The sequence below is a fragment of the Phyllosticta capitalensis genome, assembly GCF_038381095.1.
Source record: "Phyllosticta capitalensis strain CBS 128856 chromosome Unknown BKA78scaffold_6, whole genome shotgun sequence".
Lineage (NCBI taxonomy): Eukaryota > Fungi > Ascomycota > Dothideomycetes > Botryosphaeriales > Phyllostictaceae > Phyllosticta > Phyllosticta capitalensis.
In genome coordinates this window covers 1695352-1714667 of record NW_027117444.1, presented here as the reverse complement: position 1 = coordinate 1714667, position 19316 = coordinate 1695352, and the positions used below count along the sequence as shown (strand labels likewise).

The 19316-nt window shown below is 55.3% G+C and overlaps 7 protein-coding genes across 7 annotated transcripts; 4 read left to right on the top strand and 3 right to left on the bottom strand.

The window, feature by feature from the left end:
* Positions 1-139: 139 nt before the first annotated feature.
* On the top strand, positions 140-2923 carry BKA78DRAFT_252906 (putative beta-mannosidase; the record flags this gene model as incomplete). The annotated part of the gene is made up of 5 exons (XM_066884772.1): positions 140-276; positions 344-727; positions 779-1664; positions 1733-2086; positions 2138-2923. The coding sequence occupies 5 exons, from the start codon at positions 140-142 to the stop codon at positions 2921-2923; spliced, it is 2547 nt and encodes an 848-aa protein (XP_066743579.1).
* Positions 2924-3265: 342 nt separating this feature from the next.
* Positions 3266-6503, top strand: BKA78DRAFT_153457 (fungal-specific transcription factor domain-containing protein). Its single transcript, XM_066882985.1, has 2 exons — positions 3266-3857; positions 4001-6503. The coding sequence occupies exons 1-2, from the start codon at positions 3607-3609 to the stop codon at positions 6399-6401; spliced, it is 2652 nt and encodes an 883-aa protein (XP_066743578.1). The 5' UTR covers positions 3266-3606; the 3' UTR covers positions 6402-6503.
* Positions 6504-7547: 1044 nt separating this feature from the next.
* On the top strand, positions 7548-8575 carry BKA78DRAFT_332033 (CDP-diacylglycerol-inositol 3-phosphatidyltransferase-like protein PIS; the record flags this gene model as incomplete). The annotated part of the gene is made up of 3 exons (XM_066889936.1): positions 7548-7656; positions 7720-8096; positions 8204-8575. The coding sequence occupies 3 exons, from the start codon at positions 7548-7550 to the stop codon at positions 8573-8575; spliced, it is 858 nt and encodes a 285-aa protein (XP_066743577.1).
* Positions 8576-10030: 1455 nt separating this feature from the next.
* On the top strand, positions 10031-12190 carry BKA78DRAFT_344537 (beta-lactamase/transpeptidase-like protein; the record flags this gene model as incomplete). The annotated part of the gene is made up of 2 exons (XM_066890459.1): positions 10031-10458; positions 10517-12190. Exons 1-2 carry the CDS (start codon positions 10186-10188, stop codon positions 12188-12190), a joined length of 1947 nt encoding a protein of 648 aa, XP_066743576.1. The 5' UTR covers positions 10031-10185.
* Positions 12191-13012: 822 nt separating this feature from the next.
* On the bottom strand, positions 13013-15523 carry BKA78DRAFT_296579 (uncharacterized protein; the record flags this gene model as incomplete). The annotated part of the gene is made up of 2 exons (XM_066886636.1): positions 13013-13082; positions 13140-15523. The coding sequence occupies 2 exons, from the start codon at positions 15521-15523 to the stop codon at positions 13013-13015; spliced, it is 2454 nt and encodes an 817-aa protein (XP_066743575.1).
* An 801-nt stretch (positions 15524-16324) lies between these two features.
* On the bottom strand, positions 16325-17739 carry BKA78DRAFT_344535 (uncharacterized protein; the record flags this gene model as incomplete). Its single annotated transcript, XM_066890458.1, has 2 exons — positions 17080-17739; positions 16325-17045 (listed from the first exon to the last, which is right to left on the bottom strand). The coding sequence occupies exons 1-2, from the start codon at positions 17607-17609 to the stop codon at positions 16325-16327; spliced, it is 1251 nt and encodes a 416-aa protein (XP_066743574.1). The 5' UTR covers positions 17610-17739.
* A 57-nt stretch (positions 17740-17796) lies between these two features.
* Positions 17797-18717, bottom strand: BKA78DRAFT_153408 (uncharacterized protein). Its single transcript, XM_066882984.1, has one exon. It carries the CDS (start codon positions 18555-18557, stop codon positions 18063-18065), a length of 495 nt encoding a protein of 164 aa, XP_066743573.1. The 5' UTR covers positions 18558-18717; the 3' UTR covers positions 17797-18062.
* Positions 18718-19316: the final 599 nt, after the last annotated feature.

Genomic DNA, 19316 nt, shown 5'->3' with positions numbered 1-19316 from the left:
GCGGGCTCCTCGCTTTCAAGACGTTCGACCAAAATGCCTTCGGGACGAGCGTGGCAGCCTTAAAATCAAGCATCCCGCTACCCCACGCTGCTGGTGCTCGCTGACTGCTCTTCTCCATTTGCAAAGACACGCGTCAATCATGACCATTCGGCCATTGACGAAGCAGGTCCTGGACACCGGATGGTTTTTCAGGCAAACAGATGCGCCAGATGACGAGTGGCTACCCGCTCCTACTGTGCCGTCGTGCGTGCATCAAGACCTTATAGCTAACAAGAAGTAGGGCACACCACTAGTGGTTGATCCCCAGTATCTGATTACTCTTCTAGGCTGACACAATTGACAGAATACCTGATCCGTTTCTTGGCTTCAATGAAATAGACGTCGAGTGGGTAGGCGAGAAACCCTGGACCTACAGAACATCCCTGCCAGTCGAGTCCACACTGGACAAAGATGGCCGCAAATGCGTGCTGGCGTTCGACGGTCTGGATACCTACGCCACTGTCAAACTCAACGGCGATGTCATTCTCAAAAGCGACAACATGTTCCACTCACATCGAGTGGATGTTACGCACAGACTGTCCTCGCAATCCCCCAATGTGCTCGAGGTAGATTTCTTACCAGCATTAAAAGAAGCTCAAGCAGTCAAGTCTGCGCACCCAGAGCACAAGTGGGTTGGGTTCAACGCCGACATGGCCAGACTTGCCGTCAGGAAATCTCAATATCACTTGTAGGTACGGCCCGACTAGCGACTTTCGACAAGCATACTAATGACAGGCAGCGGCTGGGATTGGGGGCCCGTCTTGATTACTAGCGGCATTTGGAAAGAAGTCAGACTGGAGACGTACCAAGCAAAATTAGAGGACGTCAGAATCGATTACGAGCTGGATCAAGATCTCAAGAAAGCTGGTGGAGTCATCACATCGAACGTGGAAGGGGGAGAGGGATGCACGGTGTCTATCAGGGGGCAGCTTGACGGCAAAAATGTCTTCAAGGTAGATGCTCCAGTCGACGACCATGGTATCGCGAGAGCCCGCTTCAGCATTGACTCGGCTGCGTTGTGGTGGCCGCACGGCTACGGCGAACAGCCTCTCTACTCTATCCAAACCACCTTACTTTCAGCAGACGGCACCGACATCGACTTGCATACGCAGCGCTTGGGTATTCGAAAAGCAGAACTTGTCCAAAAACTTGACGACATTGGAAAGACCTTTTTCTTCCGAATAAACGACACCGACATCTTTTGCGGCGGCTCCGATTGGATACCCGCGGATTCCTTCTTACCGCGCATTACAACGGAACGATATCGCTCCTGGCTGCAGACAATGGTTGACGGCAATCAAGTCATGATCCGCGTCTGGGGCGGTGGCATCTACGAGGCCGATGTTTTTTACGACGCCTGCGACGAGTTGGGAATCCTTGTGTGGCAGGACTTTATGTTTGGCTGTGGGAACTATCCGGCGTGGAAAGAGATGCGGGAATCGATCCGGTTGGAGGCCACCCAAAATGTCAAGAGGTTGCAGAAGCATACGTCGATTGTTCTGTACGCTGGCAATAACGAGGACTATCAGGTGCAGGAGCAATTTGGTTTAACTTATAATTACGCGGACAAGGACCCGGAAAGCTGGCTCAAGACTGACTTTCCCGCCAGGTACATTTATGAAAAGGTGAGCTTCAAATGCCATGCTTCTCGAAACTTCTCATGCAGGTTCGGTACTCACGGCTTTCTGAGCAGATATTACCGGAGGTTGTCGCGGCGGAGAGTCCAAGCGTGGCTTACCATCCTGGGTCGCCATGGGGAGATGGCTTGCCCACATCCGATAGGACCGTTGGAGACCTGCATCAATGGAACGTGTGGCACGGAAGCCAAGAAAAGTATCAAATCTTCGATACGCTCGGTGGTCGATTCAACAGCGAATTCGGAATGGAGGCATTTCCTCACATCGACACCATCAAGCACTATGTCACGGACGACTCGCAGCTGTATCCCCAGTCACACATGCTCGATTTCCACAACAAGGCAGACGGACACGAGCGCAGGATTGCGACGTATCTGGTCGAAAACTTTCGGACAGTTACGGACCTCGAGGTATGTCTCTATTTTGCTCACATTTTGGAATCGGGGCTGAGCGAGAAACAGGGTTTCATACACCTGACGCAGCTATCACAGGCCGAGGCCCTGATGTTCGGGTACAGGGGCTGGCGGCAGCAGTGGGGCCAGAAGCGGTTCTGCGGTGGTGCACTGGTGTGGCAGCTCAACGACTGTTGGCCCGTCGCATCTTGGTCGATTATCGACTATTTCCAACGCAAGAAGCCGGCTTACTATGCGATGCGACGGGCACTCGCGCCTGTAGCGATAGCAGTTAAGCGAGCGCATCATGACTGGAGCGTTGTGCACGCGCGTCCAGCCAAGACGAGCGCATGGGAGCTCTGGGCCTCAAGCAGCAAGACGCATGACATCCAGGGGACTATCGAACTGCGCTTCATCTCAATTCGGACTGGCCAGGAGATCAAGCAAAGCATCACCAAGTCAGGGGTCCAGATCAAGGCAAACGGCACGACCGAGCTGCTTTCTGGGACAATCGACAACGTCTTGGAGGAGGCACACGTACTGGCGGCGCGGCTCTGGATCGAAGGGCAGGCTGAAGTTGTTTCACGCGACATGGATTGGCCGCAGCCGCTCAAGTATCTGGACTTTTGCGAGCGCGGGGTCGAGGTGGTGCAGGACGGCAGCGAGATCCGGGTCACAGCGGCGCGACCGACCAAGGGTCTGGTGTTTGAGGAGCGCGAGGGGGTGTTGGTGGACGACAGCGCATTGGACGTGGCACCCGGCGACGCGCAGGTGGTGAGGGTGCGCGGCGGCGTAGGTATCCAGAATGGGCGACCGTTGAGATGGAGGTATCTCGGGCAGCCATGCCATGAATAGGTTACAGTCTCTACAGGCCAAGCCAATTGGCTGCGTGGTGTGGTCATGACCTGACGCCGGGCGTTTGCACAGCTGCCAGTCTCCCAATCCAGACAGAGAGTAGACCAAACTGCGGTTGGATCGGATGCGATGCGCTTCAGACATGGGATATGGGCAACCGCAGCGCCCAATATGTTCTCGACAAACCTCATCTCCAAGCCGCAAGGGAGAGTGGTGTCTGCAGCCTCGGCCACCTCAACCCCGCAGGCAACCCGCCGCCGCTAACGTAGATCTGGGGGAGCTTCCCAGCTTCCATACATTCTCGAACTCCAACCTTAATTTGGCCTTTGCCGTCATTACCCTCGCGAGCCCTCTTCGTCTCTTGGTCGTATTCCTGACGCCAGTCCCTTCTTATGCTCCTATCGCCGCCCCATTACCCCCAGGCCGATCCATCTTTGCTGCTGGCATTAAAATCTCTGCGCCCCACGCCTCGGTTCGCTCCGAGTCCATCCTCAGTCGCAAGCCCATCACCGCACTGGACCGCAGCCTTGGAGCACCCGCCATCATATCAAAAGCAAGGTGGGATGTTGTACCCAAGGGCGGGGTAGCACAGTGCGTTCCTGTCACCACGCACTCCGACCGTCCGTCTTCCAAAAGAGGGAAGACCAAGATTGCAAGAGCTTGGGCATTCCTCCGTGGGCCGCATGTACCACACATTTCAGGCGACGACCGCCGCCGCCCTGAAGGCGCCGGGCGAGGGCGGCGATGCCGCTGGGAGCAAGCATACACGCCCTCCAGGATCGCGGCGGATCACCACGACCAATGCCTGCGTCGAGTGTAGACGCCGCAAGATACGCTGCGACGGCGTACAGCCTTGTGGCCAGTGCCTGTGGTACCAGCATCCGGAGGCCTGCAGCTACGCGAAGCCCGCTCAGCGCGTTGTCCCCTCGAGAAAGTAAGTCGACGTTTGCTTGCATCCGCTGCCTCGCGTCACCTGCTTTCCAAATTTCCGCCTCGACGTCGCCGCCAGCGTCATTGGTCCTTGATTTTTATTTTGAAATTTGTTGGCATGGATGACCCTGCTCACATCCTCGCCAGGTTGGTAGAGAAGCTCCAAGGGACCATAGACCAACAGAGATTGATTCTCGAGCGACTTTTCCCTGGCAAAGAAATTGACAAGCTCAATTCGATTCCACGCGAAGAGTTGCTCAGCCTCGCCTTGACCCTACCAGCGCCTTCGGCTACATCGCCGTCAGACACCGTTTCCCAAGCTATGAAGACTCCGGGATCTGATGACTCGAGCAATCTAGAAGCCGCGCTCGAAGGCCCTGCTGATGGGGGCTCTGAAGATGAGGAAATCAAACGGGAAGGCGCCTTAGACCAAGCCATTGCCGACTCTGTCAATGGCCTCTCGTTTGATGACCAGAAATCAATTGCTTATGTTGGGGTATCATCAATTCCTGCAGCCATGAAAGTAATGGTCCTGTGTGCGCCGATTGCTCGGAATATGCCAAGGCCAAAAAAGAGCTCTGAACCCCCAGAGAGAGCCAGCTCCCCACCGCCCGTACTTGGAGAATATCTGCCAGACCTAGGCTACGGATTGAACTGGCTGGATCATTATTTTGAAAAAGTCCATCCCTTCTTTCCCATGGTCGACGAGGAGAAGTTGCGCAAAGAATTCACATACAACCTTCGTAGGGACTCGGCTTGGATGGCACTGATAAACATAGTCCTTGCCTTGGGCTGTCTGGCATCCTCAAAACAAAGCAATGACAACCATCTGTTTTTCTTCCAGCGAGCACGCAAGCATCTCGGCTTCGAAACCTTTGAGAGCCGGAGAATTGAAGCGTTGCAAGCCATTGGAATCATGAGTGGATACTACATGCACTGGCTCAACCGACCCGAAGAAGCTACTGCGCTGATGGGAGCCGCACTTCGAATGGCCACCGGACTTGGCCTCCACCGAGAATACTCGAGCTCTGCTAGCCACAAGCAGGGCGACGCCTCGCGGACTCGGTCTGAAAATACCAGGCCGGACAGTGAAGTTGCTGAGATGAGACGACGGACGTGGTGGAGTTTGTTCTGCCTAGACGTCTGGGCATCCACGACAACGAGTCGACCGTCCCTTGGTCGCATCAGTCCAGCAGTTTCGGTTCTTCCTCCAGGCAAGGTGTCGGAGGAGCCGGGCAACACCCCGCATAGACAGGACCTGCGAGTGCTTCCTTTGACCCACAACGTCGACTTCTGCCGCATAGCCACACGGATCCAGGACACATTAGCAACGACACCTCTTCTGGCCTACGCGGATCTCGAAACAATCGACAACGACCTTTTGGCATGGCGGAAAGGCTTGCCCGACATACTGACAAACTTTGATGAGGAATGCGAAGAGTTTCTGCGCCGTCCGCGTCTTGTAATGAAATGGCGATACCAAAATTTGCGCATCGTCTTACATCGACCGTTCCTACTCAGCACAGCGCTCAAAAGAATTCCGTTCACCATGCTGAGTGCTGAGGAAAAGGTTGCCGTTAGCAAGATACGAGTGATAGCCGCTCAGACGATCAAGGATATGAGCCAGGAGTGCACTGAAGACCTCATTCTAGGCTGGAATGCCGTGTGGTTCTGCTTCCAGGCTTGCATGGTTCCGCTCGTAAGCCTCTGCAGTGACCTCAGCAACATGGAGGAGGTTGAGAAATGGCAAGGCCAGATTGAAATGGCCCTCGAATTCTTCGAACGCATGAAGGACTACAGTGTGGCAGCGAGTGAAAGCAAGTCAGAAGTTGCACGGTGGTACCAAGCCAGTCGACTACACCTTGAGGAAGTAACAAGAGGGGCACGAAGCCGGACGGAGGCCCAGGAAGCGTGGCATCAACACGTCAAGTTCGAAGAGCAAAACTCGGAGAGTCCGGAGATCTCGCTGCTTGCCAGGGCACTCGAGGCCCCCGATCGTGGTTTTTCACAGTCGCCTTTCCAAATGGGTTCACTGTTGCAGCAGCAACATCAACAACAACAATATGCTCAGCCTGCTTTCAATGTCGGCACCTCGGCCGCGCAGTACAACCCCTACTTGGCCACAAATTTTGGCCAAGCTCTCTCTCAGCCGCATTTCGTCCCTGCCTCTACAGCTCCTGCTTCCGCCAACGCCGTGCCCGGTGGAATGGGACCCATGGGATTTTGGCCCGCACAACAGCACACAGCATCGCAACCACACCAACACCATCAATATCCACCACTGCCTATGACAGATCCAAGCGGGCCGCCAAATTTGGCCTTGTCAGAAATATGGGACACATTGCAATGGGATGGCGGCTATCAAGAGGTACCGGGCGATTCTTACAACTTCACGATGGGCGGCGTGAACGAGTATCAATCGCCAGACGCGAGCATTGGCAGTGGCGTAGGGGTTGCTCCGCCGGCTGGCACGGCGCAACGAACGAATATGGTGGTAGGAATGGGAAGCAGCCGAACAGGGGTTCAGGGGGCTTGGGGATTGGGATGATGGCACATAATGGTAAAGCTACGTGGTTGTTTATCTTTGATGTTGATGCACGCGTGTGGGATGGAAAAGGGATCAGCGTCCATGATGCATGGAGCATTTCGATTTTGTTCAACTGGATACCTACTTTCGATATCAGCAGGGACTTGATGACAGAGTTGATGGAGACACGAGAGCTTGAAAGCCTCTTGCAGCGTTTTCGACCATATGCATATTTGTCTGCCATGCGAGATGGTCAACAGATTCGCAAACATGTTGGCAGAGGAGAATCGACGTCAGATGAGTGCTACACAAACCCCTGAGGCTCTTGGACGTCCTGAAAAAAACGGTTTTTGCAACGCCCGACACCGACCGACCGACCCCGAGCCGTTGGCCGGTTGTTTACTTATTGTGCCTTGGCAGCCCCTGTGCAAACATCCCTATTACGACGAGCAAATGAGGAGGTAACGTGTAGACGACGCACAGATGCGCGCCTGAGGGACGAGCTCTATCGTGATCGTCAACATGAACACCATGCTCTCCCCCCGAACAGGTGTTGTTTGCAGACGCAGCGAGCCGTAAGCGAGATGGATGGTAGGGATGGGGCGGGTTTGATGGAAGCGGCATGCGTCACGACGCGGAAGGCCGGAAGGAGTGTACTCCGCTTTGGATGAATGATGGAGGGCGGAATGGCGCGGAGAAGAGATTCTTACAGGCCACAATCATCTATTGAAGGCCCCCACTGTTTACGTTGGATTCCAGGAAGAGCTGGGTGGTGGTGTCGGATTACTCGCGTCTTCATCCTTGGGCTGACCCATCATCATTCAACCTGGTCTTCGTTGTTATCTTATCGGCCACATTTTCTTGCCGCTGCCAATCCGACGTGCCAACCCATCAGTCGCTCCATACGCACAACCATCCGCGATTCTCTGCTCACCTCACCACCTCCCTCCATTCGCACTCCAGCTTCGCCTAACAACAGCTTACCTCGACTGCCTCGTCTTCCTCAGCATTCCATCACTTCCGCCTCCGCCCACTTGATTCGCGTCGCTTGCGTCTCTCGCCTCCGAGGCAGCTCTCCATCCACCGCGACGCGCTCCACTCGCGATTCCAACCTCGTCGATAACTCACATTCTACATCACCCTCGACTTTCAATCTTCAACATCACAATGTCCAAGGCAGACGCATTAGCAAACGGCAATGGCAGCGCGAAGCCTACCGCCGTCAAGCCACAGGAGCCTGAAGAGAACATCTTCATGTTCATTCCCAACCAAATCGGTGAGCTCTCGGCTCCGACGAGCTTCTCTTGACGAAGCTGTCCACTGACAAGACCTCCACCAGGTTACTCGCGCATTGTTCTCGCCGTTGCATCGCTCTACTACATGCCGCTGCACCCCCGCACCTGCTCCCTTCTCTACAGCATATCCTGCCTGCTCGATGCCCTCGATGGCGTGGCAGCGCGCAAGTTCCAGCAGAGCACCAAATTCGGCGCCGTGCTGGACATGGTGACTGATCGCTGCACCACGGCCTGCCTGCTCGTGTTCCTCGCCTCTGCGTTCCCCCGATGGAGCATCGTCTTCCAGGGGCTGATCAGTCTGGACCTTGCCAGCCACTACATGCACATGTACGCGACGCTGAGCATGGGCGGTAGCGGACAGAGCCACAAGAAGGTTGACGAGAGCAGAAGCTGGGTCCTCAAGATGTACTACTCCAACAACGTGAGTGCATTCGGAAACCTTATCTGATCCGCGCGCGAAGAGAGTTTCGGGAGCCAAGGCCATTGGCATCATGCGTGTGAAACGACCTGTGCTGACTTGTTGTATAGAAAGTCTTGTTCATCTTCTGCGCCTTGAATGAGCTGTTCTTCATTGCGCTTTATCTCTTGTCCTTTTCCTCGCCTCTCCTTACCCCGTCGCTGCTCAAGCAGGTCGAGACGCAAACCGTCGACCCAAGCATGCCTGCTGCGCCCAAGCCTTCGATGCTCTTCACAAGCCCTTGGTCCGCGGGCGCCATGGAGCTTGCTCGCGCCAACAAGATGGACAGCACCGTCCCTTGGATTCTTGCCGCTATTTCCTTCCCGGTCATGGCCGGCAAGCAATTCATCAACGTCGTACAATTGGTCAAGGCGAGCAAGTGGCTGGCTGAGGGCGACCGGGCGGAGAGACAGAGGCTTGGCCTTCCCAAGAAGAAGAACTAGGTCCCCGGGGTCTGTGGTCGCCGTCTCCAATTTCGAAAGAACACGGACATGTCGGCCTACCCATTTCCGCTTTGGGCTGTGAGGGGCTGCCGATGACGCGAGCCGTTGAGGAATGCTCATCATACTGGCCAGGCAGCCACTGTCACAGCCCTTGAAGCCCACCAAACGACAACCAGAAGCGAATTGTGGACGCGGTCCATCGGCGCCACCGAGTCGATTCCATCTGTCGAAATAATCAGCGGAAGAAGAGAACGAGAAGAGGAGCACGCACGTTCGCTCAATGATGGTCACTGTGAGCCAGTTCATCGAAGTCTTCGAGGACAGCTTGCTAGCCAGACACGCTCGCTACCTGATCGATCCAAGCATCTTCCCATGTATTTCTTACCAAGGCTAATGCCATGTTTGATGGCTGTTTCCATTCTCCTTGCATTCCTGTTCATCTTCTTCATCTTTGTAGCCCTTTTTCATTGCTCCGTCTTTGGCTCCATCGCATAGTTAGGCACGGGTTTGTTTTTGGGCACGGTCTTGTATGGTACGGCGGATTGGCTTTTGTGCTTTCCCTGGCGCATCTGTTTGATTTGCGACTGGTGATGATTGAGGCGATTATGTCTTTGTAAACTTTCAATTGTCCGACTGATTCTGGCGGCGCGTGCGTCGTGTCGAACAAGGAGTTGTCGTAATTACCGTCACCTGGAGTGGAATCTCGAGGATGGCGGGCTCGCTGACTCGGATTGGGAGCAGGTCAATTCAATCAAGAATTGCGGCTTACGGCTGCTGATACTCTTTTCTCTTTTTCTTCGTCCCTCGTTAATCTTTGCTCTGTCCCCTGTGTTATGGAAAGGATGGATGGTGTCGGTCCAGGAGTCGCCAGAAACGTTTGTCCCGATTGTGGACAGAGAGAAGCGGACGAAAAGGTGCGTAGGCTGGTACAGAAGTAATACTTTACAAAAGTCCTTTGCTCAAAATCAAAGGTAAGGGGGTGGTGACTCGTCAACCGGCGAAGACCACATGAAGTATACGTGTACTCGGACGCTACAAATGTACACGGTTCCTCCTCTCTCATTCATTGGACCAGCGTCCGCAATCGAACGTGCCGCGCATGGTTATGGCGCATGCAACTAAGCTTTGGATGCATGCAAGACGGCGGTCCGAGAGCTCTTGTGTCCGTTCAGAAGAGGTAAGTGGGGGAGGGGTAACGATCGTCTTCTAGCTACCAGCCTGCCGTGTTTTGGTGCTACAAACTTCTCAACCTCCTCGGTTGCCCGTCTCTCTAACTTTTGCACAGCCTCTGGGGTAATTTGCGGCGAAAGCAAATGTGGCGATTCGCGCGGCAGTTGGATGGATGAACTTGCAGCTGCTTCTTTCTTGGTATGTGTAGACGAGCCCGAAGAGTGGAGCTGAGATAAGGTTTGCTGACGCGTGGGTATCTGAAGTAGAAGCTGAGTTGTTGTGAGAGCTTTCAACAAATATAAGCAAGGTCTTGCGTGTTCCTCTCCTAGACCATACACCTCGATTGAATAGAAGAGCTTGGGAAGGTAGACTGGCCGGACATTAGGTCAAACATCTTTCACTACGCCGACAGCTTATCTCACGAAGCCAACACCCACGCAATGGCTGGTCCAAACAGCTCAAACCGTGGGATGCGCATGTCGCTGATTCACCTTCTCCTGGCACTCTCGCTATGGAAATGTTGCTGTCTTGCGGACGTCCCATCAGCACAGCAGCCGCTCGTCAGTGGTTCCGGCACGCAAGAAAGAAAGAGCTTGGATTCTTACGGCCCTTTGGACGTCGAGTTTGACGCGCTGGTCCAGAAGACGATGGATCAATTCCATGTTCCTGGCTTGTCTCTCGTGATTGTGCAAGGGGAGAAGACGTTTGCCAAGGTGTGTCTTTGAACATGTTTGATGTTTGATATCAAAGTTCTCATTCTTCTGCCACCAGGGATATGGGCACGCCGTGCTGCCCTCGACGGCCGCCACAAATCGCACTCTCTATTACATCGGCAGCATTTCCAAGTCCTTTACAGCGGCCACGCTTCTACACCTCACAGAGACAACGGCCAACACGTCCGCTCCAATCCACCTCCATACTCCCATCTCTTCCCTCATCCCTGCCGACTTTGTCCTCCAAGAGCCCTACATCACGCAACACGCCACCATTGCGGACCTTCTCTCCCACCGCACGGGTATGCCGCGGCACGACGAATCGTATGGCGGCAGTCGCCAAACCAGCCTACGTGAACATGTCCGCAATCTGCGAAACCTGCCCCTGACGGCTCCTTTCCGCGCCACCTATCAGTACTGCAACATGATGTTTAGCACGCTTGCCCATGTCATCGAGACAGTGACGGGCGGCACGCCGTTTGCAGATGTCGTTGAGCAAGCCATTTTCGAGCCGCTGGGGATGAGCCATGCATACGCGTCGCTCGACAAGGCGCTGGCGGCGGGCGAGAAGGGGGATATCGCCACGGGGTACTACTACCACGGGCAGCAGCGCAGCAAAACCGAAGACGACGAGACCGACGAGACGTGCAGACAATACACGCCACAAGCGCCGCCCACGTCCCCCATCCTCACCGGCGCGGGCTCCATCCTGCTCTCCCCCCTCTCCTTCGCGCACTACCTGCGCGCCCTGCTCACCTCCTCGCTCCCCCTGACGCCCGCCTCGCACGCCTTCCTCCGCACGCCCCTCGACATTGACAACGAAGACTCCGCCTCCCCGCCCACGGCCGCAAACTACACGCCCTACGCCAGCGCGCCGCTCTACGGCCTCGCCTGGGCCCACCAGAGCGTCGGCCGCTTCACCATGCTGTCGCACACGGGCAGCGTGACGGGCTTCGGCGCCGCGGCCGCCTGGCTGCCCGAGTTGAATTGGGGCGTTGGCGTCTTCGCAAACACCGACGTCAGCAGCAACCGCGTGAATCAGATCTTGCTGTGGCGGCTGCTGGAGGAGAGGGTTGCGCTTGAGGAGGGCGGGGACGGACGCAAGGCGCTTGGCGATGCTGCGTGGCGGTACGATTGGGCGGAGAAGTATCGGCGCGATGATGAGGCGAGGGAGGAAAAGAGACGGAATGCCAGAGCGGTCGTTTGGCCGCAGGCGCCGGATGAACGCGACAAGGCGCCGTTGCGCAGAGCCGTCGAGGAGTTTGCCGGCACGTTTGCGGATAAGGGGTATGGCGAGATTGCGATCGAAGTGTGTCCGCCTCCTACCGCCGCCGCCGCCGCCGCTGCTTCTGCTCCAGACGCGCCATTGCGATCTTTTCCCCCATCCTCCCCATCATCATTCTCCTGTCCCACCTTCCCCTCCGCCAACGCCTCCACCCCTCTCCGTCCCCTCCTCTTCGCTCACGTCCGCGACCGCACCTGGACGCACGCGTGGTACTTCACGCACGTCAACGGCGACGGCTTCTTCCTCGCGTGGATGGACTCGCTGCCGGGCGAGCCCAGCCGGCTGAGCGAGGGCGACGTGCCGCGCAAGGCCGTGTTCCAGACCGGGGTAAGCGGGCGCGTCGAGCGGCTCGGGATGGCGTATGAGCCGCGGATGGGCTTGGAGGAGGGTTTGAGGGAGGTAGGGGACGGGGCAGATGGGCTGGTGTGGTTTGAGAGGGTGGATTGATGGGTTTAGATAGAGAGCGGAGGGGATGATGTTGGCGGTTGGCGTCCTGAAGTCAGTTCAATCGCGGCAGCGCCAGGGAGAGCACGTTTGGTGGATGAAATCCATTTTCTAATTCTTAGGGGAAAAGCAAGGACTGAATCGAACCGAACCTGTGAACTGCAGGAAACCAGAAACTCAATCCGAAGACCACTCCCACACTCCTGCCGACCTCTCCTTTTGTCGGGCTTTCATTAGGGGAGACGATCGATGCACCCTTGCTTTGAAGAAACCAGAATCCAGCGCCATCGCCGTTTATGCCGGGGGGTAGTCCGCGCGCTGTGTTGAAAAAAGCAAAAAGCAGAATCTCAAAGAGCCAGGGCAAAGTAATCGGGAGAAAACAATCGAAGAAAGGAAGAAAAGGAGAAAAAGGAGGACTTTTGTGTCCATCAGGACCTCGAACCAGAAAGAAGAAAGCAGCAGGTACTCGGAGAAGACAAAAAGCAGCACTTTTGGTTCGTTCCGGATTTTGAAGGCCGCCGGTCTATGCAATCGATGAAAGCTGGGCAGATGCTGTGCCCATTCAGCGGACCTCTTCGTTCCGGATATCTTGTTTGTGGTTTTGGTTTTTTCCGTGTCTTGTTGAACGGTTCCGATGTCGTCAATCGTAGCTCTGCTGTGTTTGCAAGAGCAAAAGGTGTTGCGCCTGCTTCGATCTAGTACGCCGATCTACCCAATCTCGGAACTGAATCTTGAAACTTTCGTAGTCGGCAAACAGAGCCAACTAGTCTTTGGTGCAAAAATTCAAAGAGGATGCGATGTCTATCACCATCACGATTGGTGTCTTCAAAGGCCCAACTCCTTCTTTGGATCAATCTCAGGCGTGACCTTCGCGTGGAAGATGGCCAAGTCGACGCTGCGGACAGTCAGTAAGTATCCAATGGTTTCTGGAATGGCTGAAAAGGATGCTTACGTCTTCTTCAGCTTGATGCCAACTCCAGGCAGGTTGCCCGCCTGCTTCATGTCAAACTGAGACAGAAACTTCGAGGCGGCTTCCAGATCCTTGGGATCTCCTGAATCGTGCGGAACATTCATGACGATTGCATTGAGCCTGCGGCCGCCACCTCTCTCTGCCAATCCAGTGCCGTCTCCATAAAATTCATAGCCTTCGTAGCCATCGTAATCGGTGGTCAGCAGTTTCATGAGGCGGTCCATGAGGCACGAACCAATGCCCTTGCGCTGGAATTCGGGATCGACGAAGACTTCAATGTCGGCAGTGTAGCGGTACATGCCACCAATGCTGTGGTAGTCGGTGGCACTAGCGAAGCCAAAGACATGGTCGTACTCAACACCTCGATTGTTCCGGGCCCTCGCCACTGCGACCACCCAAGAGAAGCTGTCTCTTTTGCTCTCATTCAAGCGACCCATCATGGTCTCTTTCGTGACGGCATCTCTTTCGGCAATCTTGACGCTCGATTGGAGGATTTTGTTGTAAATGGCCGTGATCTGGAGCATGTCGCTCGGCGCGGCGAAGCGGACGTAGAAGTTGATTTTGGTGTGGATCTTGGGCAGTTGCGCATAGACCGAGGGTAACTCTGCTCTGATCGCTGCTGCTTGCTCATCAAGCTCCTGCCTACGCCTCCTCTTTTGTTCAGCCTTCCTCTTCTCCCGCGCTATGAACTGCTTGCACTTGGGCCCAGCGCCCTCGTCTTTCTCGTAAGCTTCGTGGTCGTGCTCCTTATCTTTCTCATCGACATGGCAGTCTGGAGCGTTGTGCGGGGCGAGCTGGCTAGTTCCAGGCATGAAGGTCGTCCACCACGGAACACAGTCGTCCTCGAAGTGGTGGCAGTCCATCGCCTCCTGCCACCATTCCTGCAAAGGGAGCCCGTCAATCTTGAGAGCAGCCCACGAAGTGGTGGCAATTTCGCTATCGCCTCCATTGATAGGAACAGCGGACTCGTCACCGGGCTGAGGACCACGGAGGATCCACGTCTGGATGTATTCCTTCTGCTTGGCAGGGTCGACGCTGAAGGCTTCGCGGTAGGTCCAATCGACACAAGGAAGGAAGTTCCCCTCCCAGTCTACGAGTCGATAGGCATCGTAGTTGGGGTCGTCCTCGTCAGGACCAAACACCTTGTCCCAGCCCTCGTCCTTTGCCCATTCCGAGCCGTTCACAGATGGCGCATTCTCGTAGGCTTCGCGAATCTCCTTGTTCGTGGCGAATGCCTTGCCTCGGCGTCCCTTCTTCTTTGGCGATTGAGGAATCGGCATCTTCTTTCCGGGCTTGATGGTCCAGACATCCTTGGGGACTTCAACGACCGGGCGCCTGTAAACTTCCATGAGATCACCATTTTCGCCGTTGTGCTCCGCTCCATTTTCAAAGGGCGCTTTGGCTTCAGAGGCGGTCTGTTCATTGAGCTGACCGGCCGACTTCGCATTGGAAGCGTTCTGGTTCCTCTGGCCACGGCGCCTGCCTTTGCGCTTGTGGGGTGGCACGTGGTCTTGCTTGGGTTGAGTCGCCGAATCTTCTGGGTCCCTGGGAGGAGACGCGCTCTTTCTGTTTCTCAGGTGAGGCGGCACGTACTCCGACCTTGCGTTGGGCGCAGAATCCCTCGTGTCCGCCGGAGGAGAGGTGCTCTGTCTGTTGCGCAGGTGAGGCGGCACGTAGTCCGACTTTGGCGAAGCCTGCGCCATGCTGGGCGGCTGAGGGTCTGTTTTGCGACTGTCGTCTTGCATTGGGTTTTCCTGAGGACTTGTAGACACAAAGGCGTCGTGGAGCTGTCGAAGGTTTGAAGCACCGGGTGTCAGCAGAGAGTTGTTTGGGTGGTTGTCGAGGTCGATGTTGTTTGAGGTTTGGGCTTCTACCTGGTTTCCAACGGCGGCCTGGTTGTTTGCGTCAAGGAGCCAATCCGAGCTGTCGTGTCCGTCTTTGCGCGACTCGGCCCGGATCCTTTGGTTCTGACGGCGATTGCGGCCTGCGTATGGTCGCGAGCGCGAAGAGTCCTTTGGCGCAGTGAAGTTTTGGTGATCTGGGGCGCCACCAGTAGCTTGGGGTTTGGTAGAGACGGGGACACTTTGGCGGTTACCGCGAGGAGGCTGAGGGTTGCGTTGGCGGTCACCGCGAGGTGGTGGAGGCTTGGTTTGCTGAGTCGAGCCGCGAGGAGGGATAGGCACACGTTTGCGGTTGTTGTGAGGGATCGTGGATCTGCCCTTGAAGGTGGGTCTCGGGTACTGCGGCTCCCAGCTTGACCACTCGGCTGCCTGCTTCTCTTTGTTGTTGTTGTCTACCCAGCTTTGGATGTTGTAGACCTTGTCGCCGAGGATGTCGAGGGCGATAGGTCGGTTACGTGCAGTCATGAAGAGAAGAGGGGAGGGGGTTTGTGCTGAAGGTGGGTTTTGAAAAGAGAGCGCGGCGGGTGGGAAGGCTTCAGCGTGATGCAAACGCTTTTGTGAATGTGCCTTATTCGCGCGGCCGTGATCTAGCTTTTTATGGACGATAGCCGTTGGGAAGGCAGCTACACCACGCGCGGGCTGCATTGAGGGCAGGTGAGTTGCGCGTTGGGTTGCGCGGTACCGAAGTCACCTTCACACCAAATTAACACTGTCAAAAACGGGTGCTATTTTAAAAACCACTTAGTGAGCGACGGGCGCTTAGCTTCAACCTACACCTAGCAATCACCAATTTGGGCCGACTCTTCACTGAATTGAGGAGCATCTTGCCCTTTCCAATAGCAGTCAAAAGATTAAGCTGCGATCCCTCTAACTTGCCGTGATCTCGCGCCCCTCAGACCGCCTCACACACTTCATAGCTCCACAGCCTGCACCGCTGACCAGATCAAACATTGCACAAAATCGCAGACTCGGCGATGCAGCAACAGCTCCTATACAAAACCCAGGATGACGCGTTGGTAGGAACAAAACATTCTGAGCCAATGAAAATGCTTTGAGCGCTCACAGGCACCAAACGGCACCCTCCTTGTTGGGACTAGCTTGACTGCTGCGAGACTTCACACAAAACCTCATTTAATTCATTCAAACTCTACTTGTCACTTGCATGGCTATGAGTCCTCTCGTCGTCAAATCATTAGAATTTCGTCAGGTCAAAGAGAGACAGGCAGCTTCTCATCATTATCCCCTACACAGTTCCCGCGCACTTGATTAAAGCAGAATGAAAAGACAGCCAACCCCCGCCAATGCCGCCGCCGCGGGTTTGCCATGATTGCTTGCCGCTCCCGTGAACGCTGGCGTCGAGGTTGTTGGTGAGGCAGGTGTCTCGCTCGTTGGCGCAGGGCTGACTGGTGTGCCAGTTGTTGGTGGCACGGTGCTGCTCACAGGCGTAGAAGGAGCAGAGTACGTCGTTGCCGGCGTCGTTTGGACAGGATGAGAAGAAGGCGGCGCCGAGTAGGACTCGGGAGGCGCTGGCTTTGAGCTTTCGGATGACGCTGGATAAGAAGGCTTTGGAACAATCTTTGTCGTTTCGTTCGGAGGTAGAGTTGGCGCAGGGACTTTCGTGGTGGTCTCCGGAGGTGGTGCGTACGTGTAAGACGGCGAGCTCGTGGTGCACGTTGTCCTTTCATATGGCGGTGGGACTTTCGTGGTCTCAGGGGGCGGCACGCGTGTGTAAGGGGGCGGAACTACGGTGGTAGTCTCTGGTGGTGGCACCTCGGTAGTTTTCCCGGGCGGATGAGGGTAAGTAATGACAGTGCTGATGGTAGAAATCGTGCTACTAGTAACAGGGCAGGTTGTCGTGTACGTGGTAATGGTTTCCGTTGTCGTACTGCCCCCGGAGCACTTTTTGCATGGAACGGTTTCGGTCTTGGTCTCGGTTGTCTTTGTAACCGTCGACGACGTGACAGGACAGCTTGCCTTTTGTAAGTTGCTGTATTCATCAACAGTAAACAATATTGACTTACGTTGTTGTGTACGTGGTAGTAACCTCAGTGCTGGTTGAAGGCGGTGGACTATGGCTCATCGGGGGAGGAGTATAGCTCTTGGATGGAGACGTGTGGGTTTTTGGAGGGGGGGTGTAGCTGTTTGGGGGTGTAGTGTGCGTTGTGGGCGGGGGTGTGTAAGTCTTCGACGGCTGAGTGAATGATTCAGGGGGCAAAGTATGGGTCTTCGGAGGAGGAACATAAGTCGTGTTCTGGCTCGGAGACGTGGTAGGAGGCGGGGCGTAGGTCGGAGTTTTACTACATCCTCCCTTGCAAGAAGTAACAGTGAGGGTCGAAGTCGTCAAGGATGTCCAGGTCGTGGAGCCGTGCCATGATGTGATGGGGCAGATGGTTGTGGTAACAAATGTCACCCAAGGGGGCTCAGATTCAGGCTGAGTGGGTTGGGGCCAGCTTTTGCCTGGTGTAAGACCACCCCAACTGCCCCAACCTGGGTCTCCTGCAGAGACCAAGGTGGAGCCCAGAAGCGCGGTCGAAATGAGCAAGAAACGCATCTTGTGCTGGTCTTGGAAAAGACTTTGTGTTGTGTCCGGGGAGTCAAGAGATGGATTGAGTGGCAGAAAGACTGCTGCAAACTTAACGAGAGGACGAATGCTTCAGGAGCTCAATGAAACTGAAAGTCCCAGGGGCAAAGGAATAAATGAATGGGGGAGCGCTTATTCTATATTGCTTCCACCCTTTCTTTCGGCTAGCAAGCATGTGGATTAGCATCACTGTGAGATAATTACTGAGTGGGGTCTCAACTCGATAGGCTTGACCTCATGTGGCACGATTCAGAGGTGCAGAGAGAGGAGATGGCCGACATGCTGTCAAGAATGCTCGTATAGACTGGCAGATCAGCAAAAAGCACGCTCCTTGAGTTGGAAATAGGGCCAGTGGCAACAATACTAATGCAAGCCACCCAGATATTTGACCATTGACTGCGGATCGCCGTGCAGGATACCAGGTCAGAACCATAAGCGTGTGCCTTGTTCTGACCTGTTTTTCGAGAGGGCGTAAAAGCTGGTGGTTGCTGATGGAGGGTGCCGATGGTTGGAGTACAGAGAAAACAAAGGTGCCTTTGGTTTTCTTTGCATGTAGTACGGCCCAGGCAAGCACTCGTGGTGTGCAGAATGCATTTTCGCTGCTGTGTTGCAAACAACAAACTGGTCGAAGACCGGGTGACGTGAACGCACTGACCACATGGATGATGCCCGGCAGGCAGGCCCGGTGGAGCGGCGTGGTCTATTGAATCCGACACTCAACACCACAACGTGGGATGTCCGTATCCTGCCGCCTGGCTGGCAACGCTCGTTTCTGAAGTATTCCGCCGCTTCTCTTGATTGCTTCTTGACAGCTCCGTCATCGCTCGGAATAGCAACACTCAACCGTCGCCGCCCTGGAACAGCCTGACTTTGCGACCTCGAAATGCGCCACCGGAATACCTGAGAGGTCAGCTTCATCACGGTCCGTCGACTTGCAGAGCGGGTGGCGGCCGTGTCACCATGCGAGGTAAAGGCTGCTTGCAACGACTGCAGACGATCGTGGTCGTGGCAGGGCGAAAGTCGGGGTGCAGCAACTTGACCGTCAGACGGCGCTCTCCACGTTTCTCTCCCGACGGCAACTCCATCCGCCCGCTCTGCGCGACTTGGCTGACCAAGTCCGACCTCTCTCTCGGTACCTGGCAAGACATGATCCTGGCTCATATCAGCCCATGACAGATACGTGTCGACCGCTCGTGCCCAGCACTCCACGGCTGTTTTTGCTCGTCTCCTCGCACACTATGCTCCAACGGATGATGCGAACCAAAGACACAGAGCCTGCATACCATCCTCGGACGCGATTGGTTTCTGGATAAATCCCCATGGCTGGAGGATCATCACTGCGGGGCTCGTGTTAGGCTGCTGGCCTGCCGCATTGAGGAAGGCCTCCAAGACGACCTATCGACCCAAGAGCTCATGCTCCTCCACGCTTTGCACATGCTGCTGTGAACAAGCGGGTCGCGTTGCCGCAAATCCATCTGTAGGGCCACACAATGGTCCCGAGTGACTTACATTCACATTGCTTTCCATGGCACCTGACCGATGCGTTGAGAACTTGCAGGACAGTCCGCAACGTCATCGCGAATATGATTGACAGTCTGTAGGTGTTTTCAAAACTCACTGGAAGACGAAATCATAGTCCTCCTCATTTCAAATTCTCTTGGCCACATTCTCGGAACA